We start from the raw sequence: 21,318 nt of genomic DNA on the forward strand, positions 1-21,318 counted from the left end.
TCGGTAAACAGATCTATTTGTGTGACTCCTATTACTCATTTGAAGCAATGTCACTCCTTTTTCCACTGTGGTCTGTGTGTGTGAGTCAGAGAGAGCCTAAACAGGCTTCTTTGAATTGATGGCTCACTCCCAGCCTCTCTTGACCAACTGCCAACCCAGCAGGGCGTAGCTTACCAACAAATCTTTTTTTTTTTTTTTTTAAAGTCAGACTGATTCATAGAAACTCCTTTAAAACAGAGTGAAAAGAAACCGCCCATCACACACCCCAGCACACCAGCTCTGGAAACTTATAACCTCGGGAAGCAGGTCCCTCCCCTCACAGCGGTCACATACCTCCAGAAGAGCAGACCTGACAGCCACAAGCTCCAGCTCCTCAGGGCGCCTCAGTGGCTTGGACCTCAGGTAGGACAGCTTCCAATGCTGTGGGGAAGCTCAGCGAACTTTCTCTTTCCTTCTCTGCTCTCCTTCTCCTGACCCAGTAGTCATCTAAGCCTTGCTTTTTCTTTTTTCTTGTGCTGTTTTTCCTGTGATCCTCTAAATTGAATTCTTGAAACTTCTGGCTACAAGTGGATACCCAGACAACTTTTTCTATAAGGTTCAGGAAAATGCCTGATGACGGGGGGTTGGGAGCCTCTGGGGAAATCAGCGGGCCTGGGCTGTGATTATGTTTTGCAGTAACTGGGTTCTTGCTTGGGAGCAGGGACTTTGGAACGTGCCGGGATAAGGGATTCTTTATGGAGGAAACACTGCATACCTTTGAAGGACATACGGACTTGCCAGATGTTTTCCAGGTTGTCTGTTTTGATTCACGTTGCTTCAGGATTTGAGCTGTTTCCCTTGTCGGTTGTTTGCTGGTCTTTTTCGGTTGATGGATAGATAGGCGCTTTTCAGTTCACTTTTGCTGTTGCATTTACAGCTCGTTCATTCACTTCTGTTTAAATGTCAGTGTTGTTTCTCCCCTCGGGGATGGGAGGAGGGGGTAGATTTGTTTAAAGAAAACAGAGAGGTGGGGGTATCAATGGGTATTTGAAATGAAATGCGGGAGGATTTCATTCTGTGCAAATCAGCCTGATGTGGAACCCAGAGCTCCTTCTCTCCTTGCCAGATGTAGAGGATGGGAAGAAGCAGGAGGGAAACCGGGTTTGGAGGAAAGGGTGGGTCGGGGAAGGGAGCTTCATTTGCTCCTGCTAAAAAAAAAAATGTTGAATGGCTTTGTGCTTCCACCCCAGAAATTTTAGTGCTGAGTGAAAAGGGCATATTAGAAATAATAAACTACTTTATTAGTTTTTAGGTGCATGGAAGGAAGTGATTGTTTGGGACCATTTATCTTCTCACTCTTCCAAAATGTGGTTGTGCACATGCAAAACCCTCTTGCTAATCAGAAAGTGAATCTGGAGAAAGGAAGAAGGGTGATTTCTATTTGCTTTTGTTTTGTTTTGTTTTATGTTAGCATTTTGGTTGGGGTGTGGCCCATTTCAACATAGATACTGGTTTTATTTTCCTCCCCTACATAAACAAGCCGAGGAAAATGACAGGATTCAGCTTGTCTGGCGAAATTAGGCTTTTCCTTTAGAAATGCCGTGCGTTGGAAGAGAAGATTTAAATGTAATCAGCCTGTGTACACTGTACAGACAAGGCGCCTCGTAAAACTGCCCTGGAGGGGATGATTAACTAAGTGCAAGGGAAACTTTGCAAGATGCAGGGAACTCCCACATTTGCTTAAAATGTTTATTATTTCCAGATTACATGGCTGTGGATTAAGGGAAGCCATTATTACAGTTGGTAGTAATGGTATTCTGTGAATCTAGTATGAATCTTTTTGCGGTTCTTGTGCAAGTTTAAACTCTAGGCAATACTTAACCAGCCAGCAGACAGAAAATACTGAGAAATCTGCGGGTGTAGACCATCCTGAATTGCATTTTTTGGTGCAGCGTTTCCCGATGCACTGTAGTTCTAGAAGTGAGAAAATACACTGTTATGTTATTTCCCGGAGTTTGAGGGCAGTTTTGAAAATGCTGTTCTAATTCCTGTTTTCCCTGCTGCCTCCAAGAAATGGTGAGGGAGCTCCTTAGCTGCAGGAGTTTTTCTGGATTTCAGCTGTAAGTCTTTGAAAATCCTGAAATGGGAGGGCTATTCCCCCCCCCCCCCCGCTGCCTCCCCCCCCTGCCCTGCGCCCCTCCCAAAGGCAGATTGGATTCCACCACAGACTCTGAAGAATAGGGTGGGGGTGGAGTGCTGTCTGGAGGGCTGCAGGCCATCCGGTCTGGCGTCCTGGTCAGAGGACCCCCCAGATTTTACATTGTTTGAGGGCACTAAACTATCCTGGGAGTTGGCAGAAGGCCATCAAGGGCCAACCGAGAGTGGACTCCATCCCAGAACAGAGGCTGGCTACTTCCCAGGAGGACAGGACACATCTCTGAGGAAAGGAAAGACATCCCTTCCACTGACCAGAAATACTGTGACTTTCTCAACTCTTCCTGCTTCCCTCTGGAGACCAGCTTAGGCCCATCCAGTTCCTGGGGACCAGCCAGACTCTGGGGGATGTAGGGCCTCTTGGCTTGGTCCCGGGGGTGGGGTGGGGTGGGGGGGCTCTGAGGGCTTTCGTTCAGGCCAGGATGCATTGGGCTCAATGGAGAGAGCAGTCAGAGACCTAGAAGGCTTACAGATGAGGTAAACTCCTGTTCTGCAGACTCCTCAGAGCCTGATTGGGGAGTATATCTGAAAAATGGCCACAGAAAAGGGCACAAGGCAGATTTAGTTATGTTCTACCTTTAATTTTGTGTATCAGATTCTCAGTTTGGGAGGGATTCTCAGTTTGAAGATCTACTCATTCATTCTCCCAGCCTATGCAGAAGTCCTATTTTAACACCACCTTGGACAGATGGCCATTTTACGTGTCCTTAAAATATCCAGAATAGGGGGTCTCCCTACCTCAGACTGTGCCTCCATGCTTCCCTCCCCCATGCCACCCCCACGTTGCTGGACAGCTCTAATGACTAGAAAATCTTAAATCCAGCACAATTGGCTTCTCTGTAACTTCTGTACTTCGTTCCTACTTCTGCAGTCCTGGGTGTGCAGAAATTCTCCATTCTGTTTTTGTTGTTGTTCTTCCCAGTGCCCCTTAGCCTCTAAACACTTGACCCTTAATTAATACTTAATCAGTAAAGCTTGATGGATCAGTATGATTATTATTACCTAAGACTCAAAAAGAACAGGAAGGCTTTTTAAAGCTTTGAAACCATATACATAGTCAGCCATACCCATGTGATCCGATTCTGAGGTATTTCATTTTCTAAATACATGAATACAGTTTCTTCTTTAACGTTCCACATGTATATACAGGGATGTCTAACACAAAAGCTCGGACACATTTGGGACTTTTGGATGTACAGCCTCGGAGGGACACACCCAGTTGCTACCCACGAGGTCATGGTTGAATCAGCCCAAAACCAGAGACACAGTCTTCTAAGTTGGCCCTGTTGGGGTGATCCCGTAACTTGGCTTATAGCTCCTGTAGCTCACACCTTCACGTTGTTACCACCTGTCATGATAACTACAGGAACAAGTTGCCAACCCATTGTAACTCTGGACTAATTGCTGGCTTGCGAAATGGACGTCAGTCCTGGAGAAGAGCTCCTAATCTTCAGCCAGTGTAGATCTGAAATTTTCTGACCATAAATTTCTCTTTTCCAATCCTCTTCCTGATTCTGCTTAGATGATCCCAAATTTCTATTCAGTAATCAAGGGAGCCCAAATATGGTCCCAATTAGTTCACAATACCTGCCCCCGCGCGCCCCCCCCCACCCCCCCCACCCCACCCCCGCTCCGGCCAAACACTCATGTCTTGAGACCACTCTTGTATCCATCCCTTCAGTCCTTGGTGACCTGACTGGGTAAAAATAATTTCTCTTAATTTAACTGGGAGATCCACTGACACTGAAGCATAAAGATAACCGTACAAACCCTTGTGGAGATTGCTGTTTCTCTCTCTTCCTTTTTAAGAATCTTTGGGTCAGCATTTTCTTCCCTGTTTTGGATATGGGCATTTCCTTGGAACTAAAATGGACTCCTCTGCTCTTGGTGCCGTTGGTTTTATGTGGATGTGGAAGCTTTTGTAGTTCCTGAGTCTGTTTCATGAATTGTCTCTTCAAATGGGGCATTAAAATCGAGAACATAGGCATAGTGGTTGAAAGTGGGGGCAAGAATCTTGGGGCCAATGCGAAGTGGCTGAATAGGGAGCTGGAGGGCTGTGGTCTCGGCCTGACTCTGCCCTATGACCATGGGCAAGTCACTCGTGTTCTCGATGGAGGGAACTGAACTTGATGGTCTCCAAAGCCCCTTGTGGCTCTGAAATTCTAGCGTTCTAAGAGATGTTATCGTCCTGTTTTGGAAATCCTTTGGCTCATGCTAAGAGTTTAATCCATAAAAATTGGTAGAAAAGTTAAATGAGGCATCATGATGCATTGCAGGGCATGTTACAGAGGATTGAGGGCCCAGGCAGACTCCTCTGCTCATCCACGCAGATTCCTTAGGCCTCATCATCAGATAGCAGTGAGCCTTCACCCAGCTCTTGGAAGACTAGGAAGAGGTTTGATTAATGAAACATCAAGGATGCGAACCGTTGAGAAGAGGCAGGCTATATAAGCCTGTTAAGACACTGACAACAGCAAGGGATTCACGAGTAAACGAACCAGGTTCAGGGAGAAACTGAGCTGGTCCTGGGAAAGGAACTCCACCCTCTTCTCTGGGAGGGAGACCCAGCAGGGGGAGGGTGTGGCAGTAAAGGTGTGGATGAGAGCGAATAGGAGAGGAGGGGGAGGGGGCAGGTGCAAATGCCTGCTGTTCCTCAGGCCTGTGCTTTGAGGGAGAGAAGAGGTGAATGAAGTGGAAAGAGAAAGACAGGGAGAAGGCCAAAGAGCAAGGGAGAAGTGTCAGGAGGATTCCACTCTCATTTCCTTCCTCCTTTTTTTTTTTTTTTTTTAAAAGTAGGCTCCTCGCGCAGTGTGGAGCCCAACGTAGGGCTGCAACTCACGACCCTGAAATCAGGACCTGAGCTGAGATCAAGAGGTGGAAGCTTACACGACTGAGCCACCCAGGCGCCCCTTATTTCCTTCCCTTTTTGTCTGGGGACCACCCACCCTCAGTGTTTCAGAACAGTCCTTAGGGCCAAATATTCTGCTCTTTGTCCCCTCAAAGGGGGGGGGACATTTGTTGCTCAAGTAACAAATGTGGGTCAATACAGGCTTGGTGTCATTTGAATTTCCATTGAATATTTATGCCAACAGGCCAGTGATCTCCCTTGATGTTTTCCCTCTTTTCCAAAGGGTCAGATCAGAGCTAAAAGCAAAATGAGGTCCTTGATCCTTCGGCTTCTTTCAAATAATCAAAGACCCCTCCCTAGGGGGCTGGAGATGGGGAACTGGAGAGAGATTTGCCCCCCTGAAACAGTGAGCTGGGCGGGCGGGTGTGTTCCAGCTTCCCTTTGCCGGATGTGGCTTTGGTGGGGAAGGGACCCGGGTGCTGTGGGCGGGGGCCAGGATGGAATGTTGGAAGCGTGTCTCAGCGCTTGCAGTGTGGGGATCTGGTTTGGGCGTTCTGGGGGCCTTGCAGAGCTGACTCCTCCGGTGGGCCTGCTCAGCCCTATGACAGGAAGCCGCCGCCTCCGCCCTACGCACCCTTTTGAGGGGCCGTGCAGACCCTCTGATTAACTAGGAGCTGGTGGGAGGAAGAGAGTGAAGGGGAGCTCTGGGAGGAGTTCTAGAACGTCTGCCGAACCCTGAGACAAATCTGGGAGAGAGAAGATCATGCTGGAGTAGGAGAGGCCCGGCTTGGGAGATGGGAGATGGTGGGCTTCCGTTCTGGTTCTGGTTGCGCTCTGGGGAAGGTGCATTTCCTCCTTTGTTCAGGGATCGGAGTAGAGAGCCTCTAAACCCCTAAAGAACCAAGCGCCCCCAAAGAGACTGCGAGCCCCTGCCGCGCACCCAGCGCCCTGGCCCACGTCCCGCTGCAGGCTGCGTGCCCCCCAGCTCCGCGGGCTCTCGCAGCCGCAGCTTTGCCCGCTGAAGCGTGTTGCCGCCACCTACTGGTCACCCGCCCAAGTGCCGCCGGGCCCGGGCCACACCTTGATTTTCTTCCCAAACCCTAGTTATGGTCCTGGCAACCTCTCCCTTGAAGACATTCTGGTCGCCAGAACACTCCTCTTTTGTCAGAAGCAGAAGACAACTGCAGCTTCTGTCCTCACCCGGGGGACATCGCCCCGTGGCCCGGCCAGCTGCGGTCTGGGGGCGTGGGCCGGCCGCGCCACGGGGGCCCAGGTCTGGATGTTGCCAGATCCACCCCCTCCTTGGATGCGAAGGAGGACAAGGGGAAATGAGAGAAAGAGAGAGAGATTACTCTCCTTGAGAGCATTTGCAAAAACAAGATTCATGCTACTTGTTTGCCTTGAGCATAGTTGCTGGCCCTCAGATTCTACCAGAGAAGCTTAAAGCCCATTCTGCTGGCCTGAGCCTCTCACTGTACATAAAGCAACAAAAAGAAAAACGGACAACCCTATAGCCTTTGCGCTGCAGGCACCAATCCTCACACTAGCCCTCTGAGGTCTACAGATCCCGGTTAGGAAGTGCTGGAGTCAATAAATCACCTTAATGTACACTTTAAATATCTTACAATTTTAATATGCCGGTTATACCTCAACAACACTGAAATTAAAAAAAAAAAAGAAGTTGTGGCGTCAGGATTTGAACCTGGCACCCATGCTCTACCACTATGTACTCTTGTCTCTGTAGGAGCCACCAGCCAGAGGTAATGGGATTTTCCCAGAGTCAGCAGTTACTCGGAGGCAAAATTTGTTTCAGATTTTGTTTGTCTAATAGGTGCTCCCTTTCCTTCCTTCCTTCCTTCCATCCTTCCTTCCTTCCATCCATCCTTCCTTCCTTCCATCCATCCTTCCTTCCTTTTTTCCTTCCTTCCTCCCTTTCTCTCTCTCCCTCTTTCTCTCTCTTTTCTCCCTCCCTCCCTCCCTTCCTCCTTCCTTCCTTCCTTCCTTTCTTTTTTTTTTTTTTTAATAGCATGCTTGCTACCCCACCCTCATCCCTTGGTTCTTCATCCCTAACTATGCGAGAGTCTGTGCTCCTTTACACCAGTGACAGATACACACTACTCTTTCTATAATAACCCCCATTTGTTATCGATAGACCACATTTGGGAGATGGAGCTCCCTTTCCCCCAAGACCATGAAAACATAGTTGTTTTCCCTGGAGCACGTAGTTACTTTTGTGGCTTGATTCCTGATGTTTCTTCTGGTCATAAAATCTGCCCGCATGTAAAAACATCAGGCCCCAGAATGACGTGCATATAGTGAGGGACAACCTGAAATTCTTTCCTTCCACACCAAACATCAGATATCCAGAGGCAGGAGGAAATGGTCCTTTGGGATCCTGTCTCTCCCCATGTTTCCCACGGAGAAATTAACATCCCCCTCTCCCACCCTTATGTAAAAACAATATTTAGAATGGAAAGTACGCCTACATAAAACAACAATAACAATGGCCAGAAAAGCTCATCCAAGGTCTCATCCACTCAACCTGCTTTTAATCCCAGCCTTTTCCTCCTCTGGATACATCCTCTCCGACTGCTCCCAAAAGAGAGTGTTTCCTTTTCTGCTTTGGTGTTAAATGGACATCCACTTTGCCAACCCAAACGATCCTCCATGGGACACAAACACATCAAAACAAACCGACCAAAGCAGAATGAGACTCATGTGTAGAGAATGGAAAGTGTTGGTGCTGCCAGTCTGCACAGGGAGAAGCGACAGGCTGCTGGGTGTCACGCTAGGGAGATAGCCAGAGATAGCGGCTGACTCCTGGAGATCATGTGACCAGGGGCAGCTTTGTCTTTCATGTTCTCTTGTGCCTTGCAGGAAACACCACGTCCTTCGTCAGATGGTGTGAGACAGCTTTCTTCAAAGTTCACCAGAAAGTTTTCCAGAAAGAGATGGAGATTTCATGATCGGGAAAACACAAATCAGTGAAAAGACAGAATAGTGTCTAACAGTTGAATAAAATCAAGGCTGTGTTATGACGTGATTGAGATTTGGGGATCCTAGGTGATGTCCTTTGGCTAGTTCTCTGGTAGCCTGAAAGTTCTGCGCAAAGGTGAGCATTCTAGAAAAGTTCTGAAGAGGCTGCTTTAGATTAAGGGCAGAACTAAGATCAGGGGTAGTAGTTGCCAAGAGCAGATTCTGATGGGTTGTCAGAAGGACTTCCTAATGGGAGGGTCTTGGCAAGTAGTGAGCTCCCAGTCACGGGAGGAGTGTAAGCATGACTTAGGTAGTTCTGTGGTGTAGATTTGTAGCTGAGGTTCCTATACTGGGGAGGAATTTTAAGGCCCCTCTTCTCAGTCCAGAGATTCTATAACTTAAAGAGATAGAAAAGTTAAATCCGTGGACAAATTAGTGTTTAGAAATTTAAGATATTTTCCTTGCATCTACTTATTTCCTCTTAAATAAAAGGCAACAAACACATATATGCCCTCGTATATTCAAATGTCAAAGTTACCCAGGAAGTATCCATATGTTTACAAAGATATTTATGTAGCAATGTGTAACACAGAGTTTGCATAGGATAAGATGCTCAATACATAGTTATAGTAATATAAATAATTTCTAAAAATTACAAAGGACTAAAGTTCACGTATGTAAGAAAAAAATATTGCCTTCCTAATAACATTTATTTGCTCACTGAATGGAAGTTTACTTGGTACCTGTCATAGATAAGACTCCCCCTTCAGAAACTTAGAATCTTAGGGGTTGAGGAGCCAAACATTTCCATAAGTATTTCTGTTACCAGGCAGGCTGCCATTAGTGGTTTTAATAAAGGGCTATGTAAGGACTATAGCATAGTAGGGAAAATGACTACTTCTGACCTGTGTATCTGGGAAGGCTTCCTAGAGGAGGCAGGGTTTGAGCTTCCTTGAAAAATTTTCGATAGGTAGTTCCTGGAGGAAGGACACTTAAAAGCAGGGCTTTTTCTTTGGAAACCACATTCTCAGGACTTCCAGGGCCTGAGTAAGGTGTTTGGAGCCTCTTCCCCAGTGATGAGTGGGAGGGGGTAGTGAGGTGTTTGGAGGATTTTGAGCAGAGGAGTGACAAGTTTGGATAACGCAGTGGCGCGGAGGATCCATCAGAGAAGGAGGAGCTCAGAAGGAGGATCATGCCAGAGGCTGATGCTGGGGTCCAGGCTAAGATGTGAACTGGGCAAGGACAGTGTGAGCAGAAGTAAGGAATAGGTGAGGGGTAAATAATGGAGGAAGAACTCATGACCTGACTTGCTTTGGGCAATATCATCCGAGAGGAAGGCGAGATGGGGAATTTGGCAGCTGGCCATTATTGCTCCCTTATCCCCAGAGAAGATTGGGTTATCCAAGGCGGTCAGGAAAATGACCAAACTGTCTTCTAGCTAGCCAGCGGATTCACATGCTCTCAGAAAGCTCTCTTGCACCATCTGGTAGAGGATGCCTCCGCTGTGCCTTTGTCTGGGAGAATCTCACCCACTCTCAAATGAATCATGGACATTTGAGCTCTGCGAGACTCCCCCTCTGCTCACACAGCCCCTGCCCTCCCCACCGTCCACCCCCGTTTCTGATTATGTGACACCCCCGGGTTCAGGCTAGTTCTTCAGTGAGTCAGTCAAGCCCAGGATTTCCACCACTTCCTTTGCTGGAGAAGTGGGTTTTTGATTGTTCTGTTCTGCTGTATTGTTCCCAATTACTGTGACTTAGACCACCCTTAAAGAACTGTATCCCCCAGACTCTGGTGGCAGCTGTTCAATAAACACACACACTCTGTGGCAGGAAGAAGTTATCTGACCCTAGCTTAACAACCATGGATCCAAATTACGAACATCTGAACTCCCCTGCTGTGTCTTTGAAAGTCAATTATCCTCAAAGTCTCTGCAGTATTAGGTACTCATCAGAAAAGGAAAGGTGTTCACAGGGGCCTGATTGATTTCTCATGGTCAGGGCACCCTAAAAGCAAAGGCAAAGAGGCAATGCAAGGCAGTCTCGGAGCTATGTTCCTTTGGTTCTTGCATATTTTAGGGGAGTAGGAAGCCATAAAAGGAAGGCAAGAAACCAATAAAGGTTTAAGCGAATGGAGACAACTGGAGAGGACAGTTATCTCCCCCACCTCCACCCCACATGAATTAGTCCTTTACACCTCCAATCCCCAGCAATTGTAATTCTCAAGGTCATTTCCGCTAACTGTAATAACTTTCTTTTAGCACAGAACTTAATCCAAATCTAGAATGGTCAGTGGTTGTGAGGTTTGCATCGGGACTAGGAGCATAAAGAGACTGCTCCTCCTCTGTGCGCTGGGCAATTCGAGAAGAAAAGGGGATGTTTGTTCAAGAATAAAAGTTGGTGGTAGTAGAAAGGGAACCGTCTGGCTTGTGTGTTTGGAAGAAAGAACAGCAGAAAAGGTATGTCAGAGAGTTGATGTGTGGCCCTAAGTCTCTCTCTCTCTTTTTTTTTTTAAAGATATATATATTTTTTTTTATTATTTGTTTGACAGAGAGAGAGACAGCGAGAGAGGGAACACAAGCAGGGGGAGTGGGAGAGGGAGAAGCAGGCTTCCTGCTGAGCAGGGAGCCCGATGCGGGGCTCGATCCCAAGACCCTGGGATCATGACCTGAGCCGAAGGCAGACGCTTAATGCCTGGGCCACCCAGGCGCCCCCCTGGCCCTAAGTCTCTTACCTTCCTTTTCTCTTAACGCTCAACTTCTCTCTAGAGTCCACATTCATGCCTCCTATTCTTTTCTCAGTTTCCCACCCAGTGCAGTGATAGCCCTGAGTACACCTGTCCCAAGAAGTCCTACTCTGCTTACAGGGATGGGCGGAGAAATGTGTTCCTTGGCACCTCACATAGAACAGTCAGTGGATGTCCTATCCTTCAAGAACACTGTGAGTGGACTAGCGCTGTGGGCCTGGGTCTGAGAGCAGAAGTACCTTAAATGATTTTATTGGGAGTTCCCAAGCAACCAGCTGAGAAACTTTGGGACTGCCCCGTGCCCCAAATGCTCTGAGAGACAGACATTGCTCCTAAGTGTTCAGAATTGCAATGCTGTTATTTTGTACTTCCTGGTTCGAGCTGCCCAGCTGTGACTAAGGGTATGCTTTCCACTGGAGAGTGCCATCCAAAGCATTTTAGAGAGGTGTGAGGAAGAAGCCAATTATTGTTGTAGTGAAGCACATTGCCAAGAAAGTTGTAGCAGCCAATACTTCCAATGATACGAACGTTCAGAAATGGTCTCTTTTCAGTGCTTTTGTATGACACAAGATACACACCAGGGTAGGGAATAAGTCTCCCTGCAAGCTACGCTGCAAGTAGGGGGTGGGTGGAAGTTTCAGGAGCCTGAGACCGTCTGTTATTTATTCCCTTTGTGCTCTGCTGTTCGATAGATCCCCAGACATTCACCCACTAGGTAGCTCTCATGGTTGCCTATAAATATATCAAGATTTGCCCTTAGACGCACCTCTGGCTGAGGGTTTCTCTACTGGGGGCTCTCTAGTATGGGCAGTGGAAGGGGTAATCCGGGTTAGAAACTTAAGAAGATAGTTCATTCTGCTTCCAAATGTGTTGGGGAGGGCCACTGAAAACAATGGAAGCCCCTCTAAGCTGATGATGGATGACACTAATGAAACCTGAGAAATTGGGGGCCAGTGAAAAGATGGAGAAGCTATATGCATTATGTACTAGCTCCAGCCAGATAACCCCTACTTCTGGCTGGATGCAGCAGCCAAACGCAGAGGGAATTACGTGTTCCTTACACAAAGAGCTCCAGCTAATCCAAGACATTTTTGCTCCTTTCCTTGGTGGACAGATGTGGTATAATCACAGGAATCTAAGAAGAAAGAGAGTCACTTCTTTGCTCGATTCCCCCACCCACTCCTCCAGCCTGCACCAGGCAAGGGAATAATGATCAGGTGGGGCTTTGGTTTAGATCAGGAGTGAGATCCAGACTTGGTTCCTGTGGTGGTGGCAATGGGTCTCATTTCATAAGCAGACCAGAGCACACCTAGTTAAAATGCGCCATGTTCAGGCCAGGGACCAAACACTGCTCACGTCAGGCAAAGAGAGCTCTGCAGACAACTGGCCTGAAGGATAAAGTGACCAGGACACAACAGCAGAGCACACGCAACACAGATGGGGAAATGCCAGGCCCTGAAAAACAGGGGGCACTGCACAGCAGTGGCACTATAAGATCTCTTGTTCAGAAGGCCATTACCCTTAGATCAGGAGTGAGATCCAGAGGCTGGGGGTACAGTGGATGGGCCGAAGTGAGGTTCAGTAGGAAGATGGTGCACGGAATGCAATAACGATCAAGTCATCAAAATGGAGAGGGTGAGCAGGGATGAAAGCAATGAGACTTACTCTGGAGGGTTATATAGCAACCCAAGGAGCCTGAAAGGGTTGCTGAATTCCTAACAGCATGTAAGGCAGGGAACGCACAGTGTTTCCTCCACCTCACTTAAGAGGCCTCACTTGGTGTATTCTACTCTTGTTCTGGGCCCCTCAACCGCCTCCCTCTATTAGGAGGAGGATGTTTGTCAGTTAGAAGTCAAGGAATAAAAACTACATTTATAGAGGCCAAGGAGGATTAAACATATGACCTGTCATGTAACATTTGTAATCCCCTGCAGTCAGCTTCTTCCTTTCCTCATGAGGGGCAAGATCAGGATCCAATGATGGTGTGCATTTTGGGGGTGTCGGGAGGACGGTCAGGGCCGAGAAGACTGAGCTTTCTCCTTCTGATTCCTGAGGGTGTGCTCTTAGTAGTCTCCCCACTCACAGGGCAGGGATTAGGCATAATGGCAATTTCTAAGAGGACCAAAATAATTTATACACACCGCTTGGTGAAGTACATAGCAGATATGCTATTACTTGTACTTAACATGGGGTAGCTTGGTGACTAACTGACTTGTTATGTTGGTAACAGCTACTCTCAGTTTCATAGGATATTAATAGTAATGCTAATAACCACAACCAAAGCAGTCTCATTAGTATCTGCCATGTGGTGGATGCTGCTAGTTTCACAAACATGGTCCATAACCCTCATATTTTCCTGTGTGACCGGCATTATAGCCCCTACTTTATAGAGGAGGACACTGAGAACGGGAGGACATGACTAGATGATTCTAACTCAACCTGTTTAATTCAAAAACCTCTTTTCACTGTGCATTAAAGTAAAGCAGAAAATCGTGGACGTATGCGTGACCCGCGAAAGCAAAAATGAATTTGAATGTGCAGAGAGATTATTAATAGCAGGCATGAAAGCTCCAAGCTTTCCACCCTGAGGCAGCAGGATAAACTTCATGATTTTTGTCATTCACAGTGAAATTGGACAAATCCCTACAAAGTAGCCTGGGTTGGAGGGAAATACTGGGACTGGGAAGGAAGGCAGGGGTTGTTGGAGCAGGTTGGGAAGCCACAGGCTGCCTCTCATGCCTGGCCTGCAAAGAGCAAGGCCCCTTCGTGTACATTAGAACTTTCTAGATTTTTTTTTTTTAAAGAACATTTTAGATTTTGAATACCTGATGGGGAAAGTGAGAGGAGATAAGAGGCATTTGGAGTGTTGAGAGAAGCATCAGTGCTGGCCACTAAGTACCCAGGACAATAGGAAAGTGGCTCAAGCAGGCTCAAAGCTTCAATTAAGTTAGGTGGAATGAGAGAGAGGAGCGGGACAATTGCAGGATGTGCCCAGCCATCTCCTCCCTAGGTGGGGACATCCACACCTCCACCCTGGTGTGAATAACCTGCAGCTCTTTGAATGGAACCTTCCCTCTGCAGCTGACGTAAGTCAGAATAGCCACTCCCATGAGCATCCTTCACACTTTCAGTGGGCTCCCGTCTCCTCTGCTGAGATTATGGCTGAACAGTTTGGTTTATCTATGCCCATTCTTAATCCGTATTCATTCCCAATCCTCCCAGCATGTGATTTATGCATTTGCATATCTTCTCCACGGACTCCTGAAGGATTGGACGGTGTGTAAATGTCATGCACAAACAGAAGGCTCATTTAGTGGTGTTTCAGTCTGCATACTTCAAAAGCCCCAGAATGGACATACTGCATCAAAGAAAACACAGCATTACGCCCCAGACCAATAGCAGAGTCCCTACCATGAGGCACATACAGCCCCAAGGCTCAGGTGCCGCAATACAAATCTGAAATGTTCAATCAGTAGGTGATCGGACCATTACACTTTAATTAGGTTATTATAATTATTGAATACCAAACAGCATTATAATAACAGAAGTTGTGGCTCCTACATTTTACATCTCACCCGGGAGCAAACAAGTAGCCTATTCAGTCTTATGGGCATCGAGTGTTAGCTGCTATTTGGCAGAAGGGATCCACTTCTATTAATGTCACAGGGCGAACAGTTTGATAGAGCCGCAGACGCTTCCCTAGTGGAAAATGGAAATTTATGGGACATTGTTGCACAGAGACCTGGAAATTACAGCTGCAAAAAGGCCTTTTAAAAGATCAAAGTCTTATTTTGGTTCTTAAGACACAAACAAAATAAAACATGAATAGTGCTAAAGTGTGTGTGTGTGTGTGTGTGTGTGTGTTTCCGGAAACATGCTCTATTAGAGAGAGGAGTATATAAATACTTGAGAAGCAGAATTATGTTTATATTTAAGTATATGTAAATAGATAAAGAGGCATTTAGGAAAGTAGATTAACAAGATGTTTTCAGGAATTTATAATGAAATCGTGATGGTTTTTATTGAAATTCTTCCTGATTTTAGCAGATAGTCCACACGTGTGGGGAAGCTGAATCGTCTGATTGAATCTGACAGTAACCTTCCCCCCCACTTTATCTTCTCCTTTCTTTTCAGAACTCTTCGTTGCTCTTTGAGGCATCAAAAAGCCAAGATGTTGGTATTACTGGCTGGGATCTTTGTGGTCCACATCGCCACTGTCATCATGTTATTTGTCTCCACCATTGCCAATGTGAGTAATATGTTCTTTTGTTCATTCATTCACCCAGAAATTATCTGAATATTTACATAAAGTGCTACAAAAGAAGTTTGATCCACAATCCCTGCCCCTCGGGAATATACAGTTTCGTTGTGGGGAAAAAAAAAAAAAAAAGCACCCACTGGCACGTCAAACACTGAAATAGCAGGAGGAGAAAAGCCGGTGTCTACCAGAGTGAGCCCGCCAGGGCTGTGGGCGGCTAGAGGCTGGAGAAGACAATGAGGCTTCTTCAGTCCCTGGCAGAACCTTCTCCGGAGGTAGAGCTTGGAGGATGGGTAGATGGGCGGGGTCTCTTGGCGGAGGATGAATCGCGGAAAGAGCACAGGGATGCATTCCAGGCAGGAGGGCTAGCCAAGGTGCCCCGGTGAGAGGGAGAGGCTTTGTTTCAGGGCAGCGTGGTCATACCCATGCGGCGAGAGCAGAGCTTCCTTTCCTTCTGGGAACCTTGATTAGAAGGATAGAGGGGAGGGAGAAACGATGAGAGGCTTTGGTTGCCAGACTGACACATTCAAATTCTGAACTGAGAAGAGCACGTGAAGGTGGAATTGTGCCAGATTAACCTGGTTCCAGGGAATTAACTCACTCAAGCAAAACAATGTAAAAAAATATTTTTCTCTCAGAACCTTGGGCTACTCTGACCTCTAGCGGTCGTTTATAGCACCACATTTGCTTTTATTGTGCTGTTCTCAGAAAGAAACAAGACAGCCCCTGGCACGCAAAAGTCAAGGCCATCCGTCACTAGACGGGCAAATGGTGGCTCCAGACTCTGATTAGGTCCATGTTACAGTTCAAGGACAAATGGGTTTCGAAGTTCAGATAGGAAAGTTTGGCTGCCATTGGTGGATGTGATCGCCAGGAGCAAGGCTGATTTAAGAATCTTAGCCCATGAGCCCTCCTCCAGACTTCGGGTCAGCCATTCCGGGCCCCAACCCCTAAGTCTCTCAGGGTAACAAGCGTGATAAGTGACTTCAGACAGCATTAGTGGATGCCAAAGTGCTGAATATCTGAATTATCAGCTCCTAATATAGGGCTTGGCATACAGTTGCTTATTGAATCAAGAGCAGGTGATCACACATCCTTGGCCCTGGCCTTCCAGCAATGCTCATTCTAATAGGTGCTCTGCGCGCACAAGCCGGGTGTTTGTTTTCCAGAAGAATAATTGTTTTTCTTGGGCCGGGTGGGAAGGGACACTGGCACCACAGTGAGCCTTGAGGAATACATGTTGGTCACTCCTCTACTTTCAGGGGCCCCCATATCCTTCTGCTTGGATGGAAGTGGCTTCTTGACACCAAGACTCATTGCTGTTTTCCTCGTTGTCCATATGTTTCCTATTTGCCTCCAGTTGAGCGTTTTTTTTTAACCCCCTCAGGGCCCTTACATGAAATGGTCTATTTATTTATTTCTTTATGTATCTGAGAGAGAGAGAGAGAGAGAGCGAGCATGAGCAGGGGGGAGGGGCAGAAGGACAGGGAGAAGCTGGCTCCCCGCTGAGCAGAGAGCCCCCTGTGGGGCTTGATCCCAGGACCCCCAGATCATGACTTGAGCAGAAGGCAGACACTTAACCCACTGAGTCACCCAGGCGCCCCTAAAATGGTCTTGATAGAGCATATGGATGGTACGTACTTAAAACCAATCGCCTCAACTGATGTTTCTCTTTCTCAGAACCTCAGAATTTTAAACCACTTTTTTTTCTTTTTGAGTAATAAGGAATGTGAAGCCCAGAGAAACTATGTGATTTTTCTTCAGTCACACAATCTTCCACCTTTTCTCTTGGCACCTCTGTGGCTTCAGTTTTGGTCACACCTCATTTCCACCAAGAGGTGGGGTGCTTAGCCATGTATGGAGCTCAGTATGGGGTGTTGCCGAAGATTCGATCTGGACACAAATCTGACTTGCTATTTCTTTTCCTTTTAAAGCAGAGGGTCAGCTTTTTTTTTTTTTTTAAAGATTTTATTTATTTATTTGTCAGAGAGAGACACAGTGAGAGAGGGAACACAAGCAGGGGGAGTGGGAGAGGGAGAAGCAGGCTTCCCGCGGAGCAGGGAGCCCGATGCGGGGCTCGATCCCAGAACCCTGGGATCGTGACCTGAGCTGAAGGCAGATGCTTAATGACTGAGCCACCCAGGCACTCCATGACGGTCAGCTTTTATTTTATTTATTTATTTTTTAAAGATTTTATTTATTTGTTTGAGAGAGAGAATGAGAGAGAGAGAGAGTATGAGAGGGGGGAGGGTCAGAGGGAGAAGCAGACTCCCTGCTGAGCAGGGAGCCCGATGCGGGACTCGATCCTGGGACTCCAGGATCATGACCTGAGCCGAAGGCAGTTGCTCAACCAACTGAGCCACCCAGGCGCCCGACGGTCAGCTTTTAAACAACTGTTTGTTTCCTTTTGGTTTCAGGTCTGGGTGGTTTCGGATATTACGCAAGCATCAGTCGGTCTTTGGAAAAACTGTACGAGTGGCGGCTGTGAAAGCATCCTGTCATATGCCAGTGAAGGTATGTGTTAGAGGGCTGTGCTCAGTAGGATGACTCGGGTGGTCAGGGAAGCATGCAGCCTGCCGGGGACTGCTTAGCCCAATACCTTGTTCTCCTCCTCCCGTGTCCACAGACGCCCTCAAGGCGGTGCAGGCCTTCATGATCCTTTCCATCATCTTCTCCGTCATCTCCCTTGTGGTCTTCGTGTTCCAGCTCTTCACCATGGAGAAGGGAAACCGCTTCTTCCTCTCCGGGGCCACCATGCTTGTGTGCTGTGAGTATCGTAAGGGTGGGCTCCGGTTTATGCCAGAAAAGCTTTTAGGGCGGCCTTCCCGTGGGTGCTCCTGGCAGTTTGGACAGATGAGCACATGCCACATGGACAATTTTCTCCTCTACTTTTTTGTTCTCTTTTTGAGAACCCCTGCTGGTGCTTGGCATAAGTACTGTCATCTGCTTTAAACAGACTGCCATGTTTAAACCTAGCGCTCCCGGGCTGGGGTGGGGGGGCAGGTGGCCACCAAGTGGCCGGGCCACGCCCACTGCAAGCACTTGTACAGGAGACACTCGAGGGCAGGAAGGTGGGCGTCCTTAGACGGAGCCACTGCCATAGTGCATGCCAGCCCTGCTGTTCTCTTTCTCCTGCCGTTCTTCCCCAACACACACGACCGGGTGCAAGGCTGTGTTCTTTTGCATCCTGGGCAGCCTGCCTACATATGCTGGGGTCCAGAAGGAAAAGCTGGGTGGTGGACGTGAAGTCCTGTGTTTTACTTCACACTTGCAGCTACACAAACCAGTGTGGGTGTGAGAGCCCAAACACCTCTAGTTTATCAGCACAACCGTCAAGGTTGGTTGGTTCAGGGCAAATCAACAGAACTATCATATAGGGCTAAACAGCCAGATTTTATTTTCCCAGTGAAATTTCCCATTTTGCTCTGAGGGAAATAGGATCTTTTAAAAGTTATACAATTTTTTCTTGGTTTTAATATAAAAAACCGAAAAATGAGACATTTTTTTTCGTCCCCCTTGCAGGGTTGTGCGTTATGGTTGGGGTGTCCATCTATACTCATCATTATGCCGGTGGTTATGGAACCAACTACTCGACCAGTCACCATGGCTACTCCTTCATCCTCACCTGGATCTGCTTCTGCTTTAGCTTCATCATTGGTGTGCTCTATCTAGTCCTGAGGAAGAAATAAGGCCGAACAAATTCACGGGGATCCGGGGGGTGGGGAGAAGGAAGCCGTTGAATCTGGGAGGGAAGCGGGAGATACTCTGCAGGAAAAACCGAGAGAGGGGAGGGGGGCGGGGAGGGGAAGTAGGGTGGGAGAGGCTGAAATCCAAACCATTCCTGAGGAGGTTCTCTGCTGGGCAAGCCCCCACCCTTGGGAGAAAGTAGTTGGCTAGCGCTCTGCTGCTCCCCGGATGCAGCCGGAGAGCCTCTCTCCAGCCACCAGACTTGGCCTTCGGCTGTTCTCAGTTACACACACTGCCTGGGGCCCCATCAACTGCCACACCACGGGCTCCACTCCTGAGGCTGAATTCTGGGTCTCGTGCTGCCGTCCTCAGACAGATTGCATCAAGTTAAAATAGCGGTACAAGTTCCAGCAAGAGCAGATCTTGTTTTTGTGTTGAATATGCTAAGCCTGGAAACCATCGTGCCTTTCTGACCCAAAGCAAAACATCGCATTCCGGTCTGAAGGTCCCATATGAGGGCTTTGGCCAGTGAGCCATTATCCCTCTTTAGAACAGATATTTAACTCGGTGGAACTCAGTGGTATTTGTGACGAAATGGGAGAAAGACATATAGTCCTAAGGCCAAATTGGTGGGTGAGTTAAACCAAGAAAGAGAACTTTTCACAGTGGAAGTCCTGGGGGATGATCAGAACCCAGACCGGACCTCACACAGCTGTCCCTCCCAGAGACCTCTTGCTATGGACTTTGCTAGGCCTCTTGCTTAAAGCCAAAGCAGCTCTTTTGGCATTTCTGTAAAGCCACCAATGACCAATTCCGTGGTGAAAGCACCACACAAATTATGGGACCAAGGGGCAATCTGGTGACAGTGCTACAGTAGGGTTATGTTTTTAGGACCCCCTGTCCATGCAATCAGTGTTTCTTTTGAGCACATACTGGGAGAGAGATGGACATGGTTCCTTGTAACATGATTTATTACTCTTCCTCTAAATTATAACTTTTGAGGACATTTTGTCAAATTATCTGCATTGGGGATCGGGACTCCTAGTCTCAGTGGTAGCTCTCTCTCTGACATGGGCTGGAGCCATTGCCTTTCCCACAGGTGAGGCAGGGCAATTCTGGAAGCTTAGTAAAACACAAACCAAAACCAAATAGATCCTTGGGTGAAAGGTGCTATATAATTGGAAAGTATTAAGCATACTAGATTTCGGTCATGATTAGAACAGAGTGCCTGCCTTCCCAGGAAAATTAGAAAATTCCCACGAGACAAATAAAAACATAGGTGTTGGGTGGATATTTTCTTTAAGAGAAAAAAAGAAAAAGCAAAAACTCTTGTGGTACCCAGTCAGTTGGCGATTGGGCTGTCTGTTGCCATAGGAGCATTTCTATAGAACTTGGTAGCAGTATCTTATTCCTGGGTAAGCAGGCATGGCTCTGGCCTGGAGCAGCTGAGCCATCTCAGATTCTGTCGAAAGGGGTTGTTTTGGGAAGAGATTTCCTTCATTACCTGAGAAGAAGATCTACCCCAGGGGGGATCTGAGACATCTTGCCTACTTTCCTTCTCCCAGCTCTCTCCTTATCCCATTTCTTACATAATTTTCCTTTCTGGGGGTTGCCATGCCATGATTGCTGGTATTTATGTAAAAGGACTATGACTAAGTGTATTGCTCTATGTTCATTCTGGTTAAGGGAATATTGAAGGCAGGCCACCAGATTACCTGGGCTGGGGGTAGAGAGATGGCAAGCAAAAACTGTGGGATGATGAACTTTTTAATTATGACTTAATTATCACATGATTATAGAAGGCTGTCTTATGTGCAGAAGCATACTTACATATCAGATATACCCAAAAGAGATACTCGCATTATGTTGAAAAGTCAAACTATGACTGGAGTGAAACATGTATTCCCTTGTCTTTTACTTTATTTCTGTGACATTTATGTCTCATGTAATTTGCATTACATTGGTGGGTTGTTCTAGTACTGTATTTGGCTTCTTTAATAGATTGATATTTCATATACTATAATTGTAAATATTTTGATACAAATGTTTATAACTCTAGGGATATAAAAATAGATTCTGACTCCCTTCACCGTGTGAATGTTTTCTTCCTAAAAAATGCAGGACAGTAGGGATAGTAGTGACATTTATGCCTAATGAAGTTGTCAATCAGTGTGATTCGAACAACTTGGCATTTATTTGAGACATTAAACTACTTTCTGGTGATACATTAGGCATTCTACAATAATTCTTTCAGGCAAATGAACGTTATTAGATATAGTTTTATCTTACATTAGTTAAACCTCTAAAGCAAAAAAAAATAGAACTTCATAAGCTAATACATCAGGGAGATGTTGTGGTCTTGAATCAGAATGACTTATGACATTAAGAAATCAGATACTTGTGAAGTTTCTTTGAAATAGCCAATTCCTCTAATGTGTCTTCAAAATATAAAGCAATTCACAAAGGTATGCATCAAATACATACCTTTGCAGAAACCCATTCACTGCATAAACTGGGCATATCTGTACGGGGCAGGTGAGAAAAGGAAAGCTTTACTGTTTTCTGTGAGCAATAAGGACTGGAATTAACAGTGGAAAAGCAGAGTAGATAC

General features: G+C 46.8%; 1 protein-coding gene across 1 annotated transcript; it reads left to right on the forward strand.

Moving 5' to 3' along the window:
- The first annotated feature begins 251 nt into the window (after positions 1-251).
- Positions 252-18,785, forward strand: EMP1 (epithelial membrane protein 1). Its single transcript, XM_028119864.2, has 5 exons — positions 252-402; positions 14,897-15,011; positions 17,438-17,534; positions 17,647-17,787; positions 18,543-18,785. The coding sequence occupies exons 2-5, from the start codon at positions 14,934-14,936 to the stop codon at positions 18,707-18,709; spliced, it is 483 nt and encodes a 160-aa protein (XP_027975665.1). The 5' UTR covers positions 252-402; positions 14,897-14,933; the 3' UTR covers positions 18,710-18,785.
- Positions 18,786-21,318: the final 2,533 nt, after the last annotated feature.

Source organism: Eumetopias jubatus, unplaced genomic scaffold (assembly GCF_037043125.1).
Source record: "Eumetopias jubatus isolate StellerSeaLion01/CBP00866 unplaced genomic scaffold, mEumJub1_p1.0 scaffold_8, whole genome shotgun sequence".
Lineage (NCBI taxonomy): Eukaryota > Metazoa > Chordata > Mammalia > Carnivora > Otariidae > Eumetopias > Eumetopias jubatus.

What these genes read in the sequence shown, in the direction of transcription:
- EMP1 (XM_028119864.2), top strand. Translation starts at nt 14,934, where the DNA reads ATGTTGGTATTACTGGCTGGGATCTTTGTGGTCCACATCGCCACTGTC. An exon ending in TTGTCTCCACCATTGCCAAT is followed by an intron (nt 15,012 to 17,437) that starts GTGAGTAATATG and finishes TTTTGGTTTCAG; the next exon opens with GTCTGGGTGGTTTCGGATAT. An exon ending in GGCCACCATGCTTGTGTGCT is followed by an intron (nt 17,788 to 18,542) that starts GTGAGTATCGTA and finishes TCCCCCTTGCAG; the next exon opens with GGTTGTGCGTTATGGTTGGG.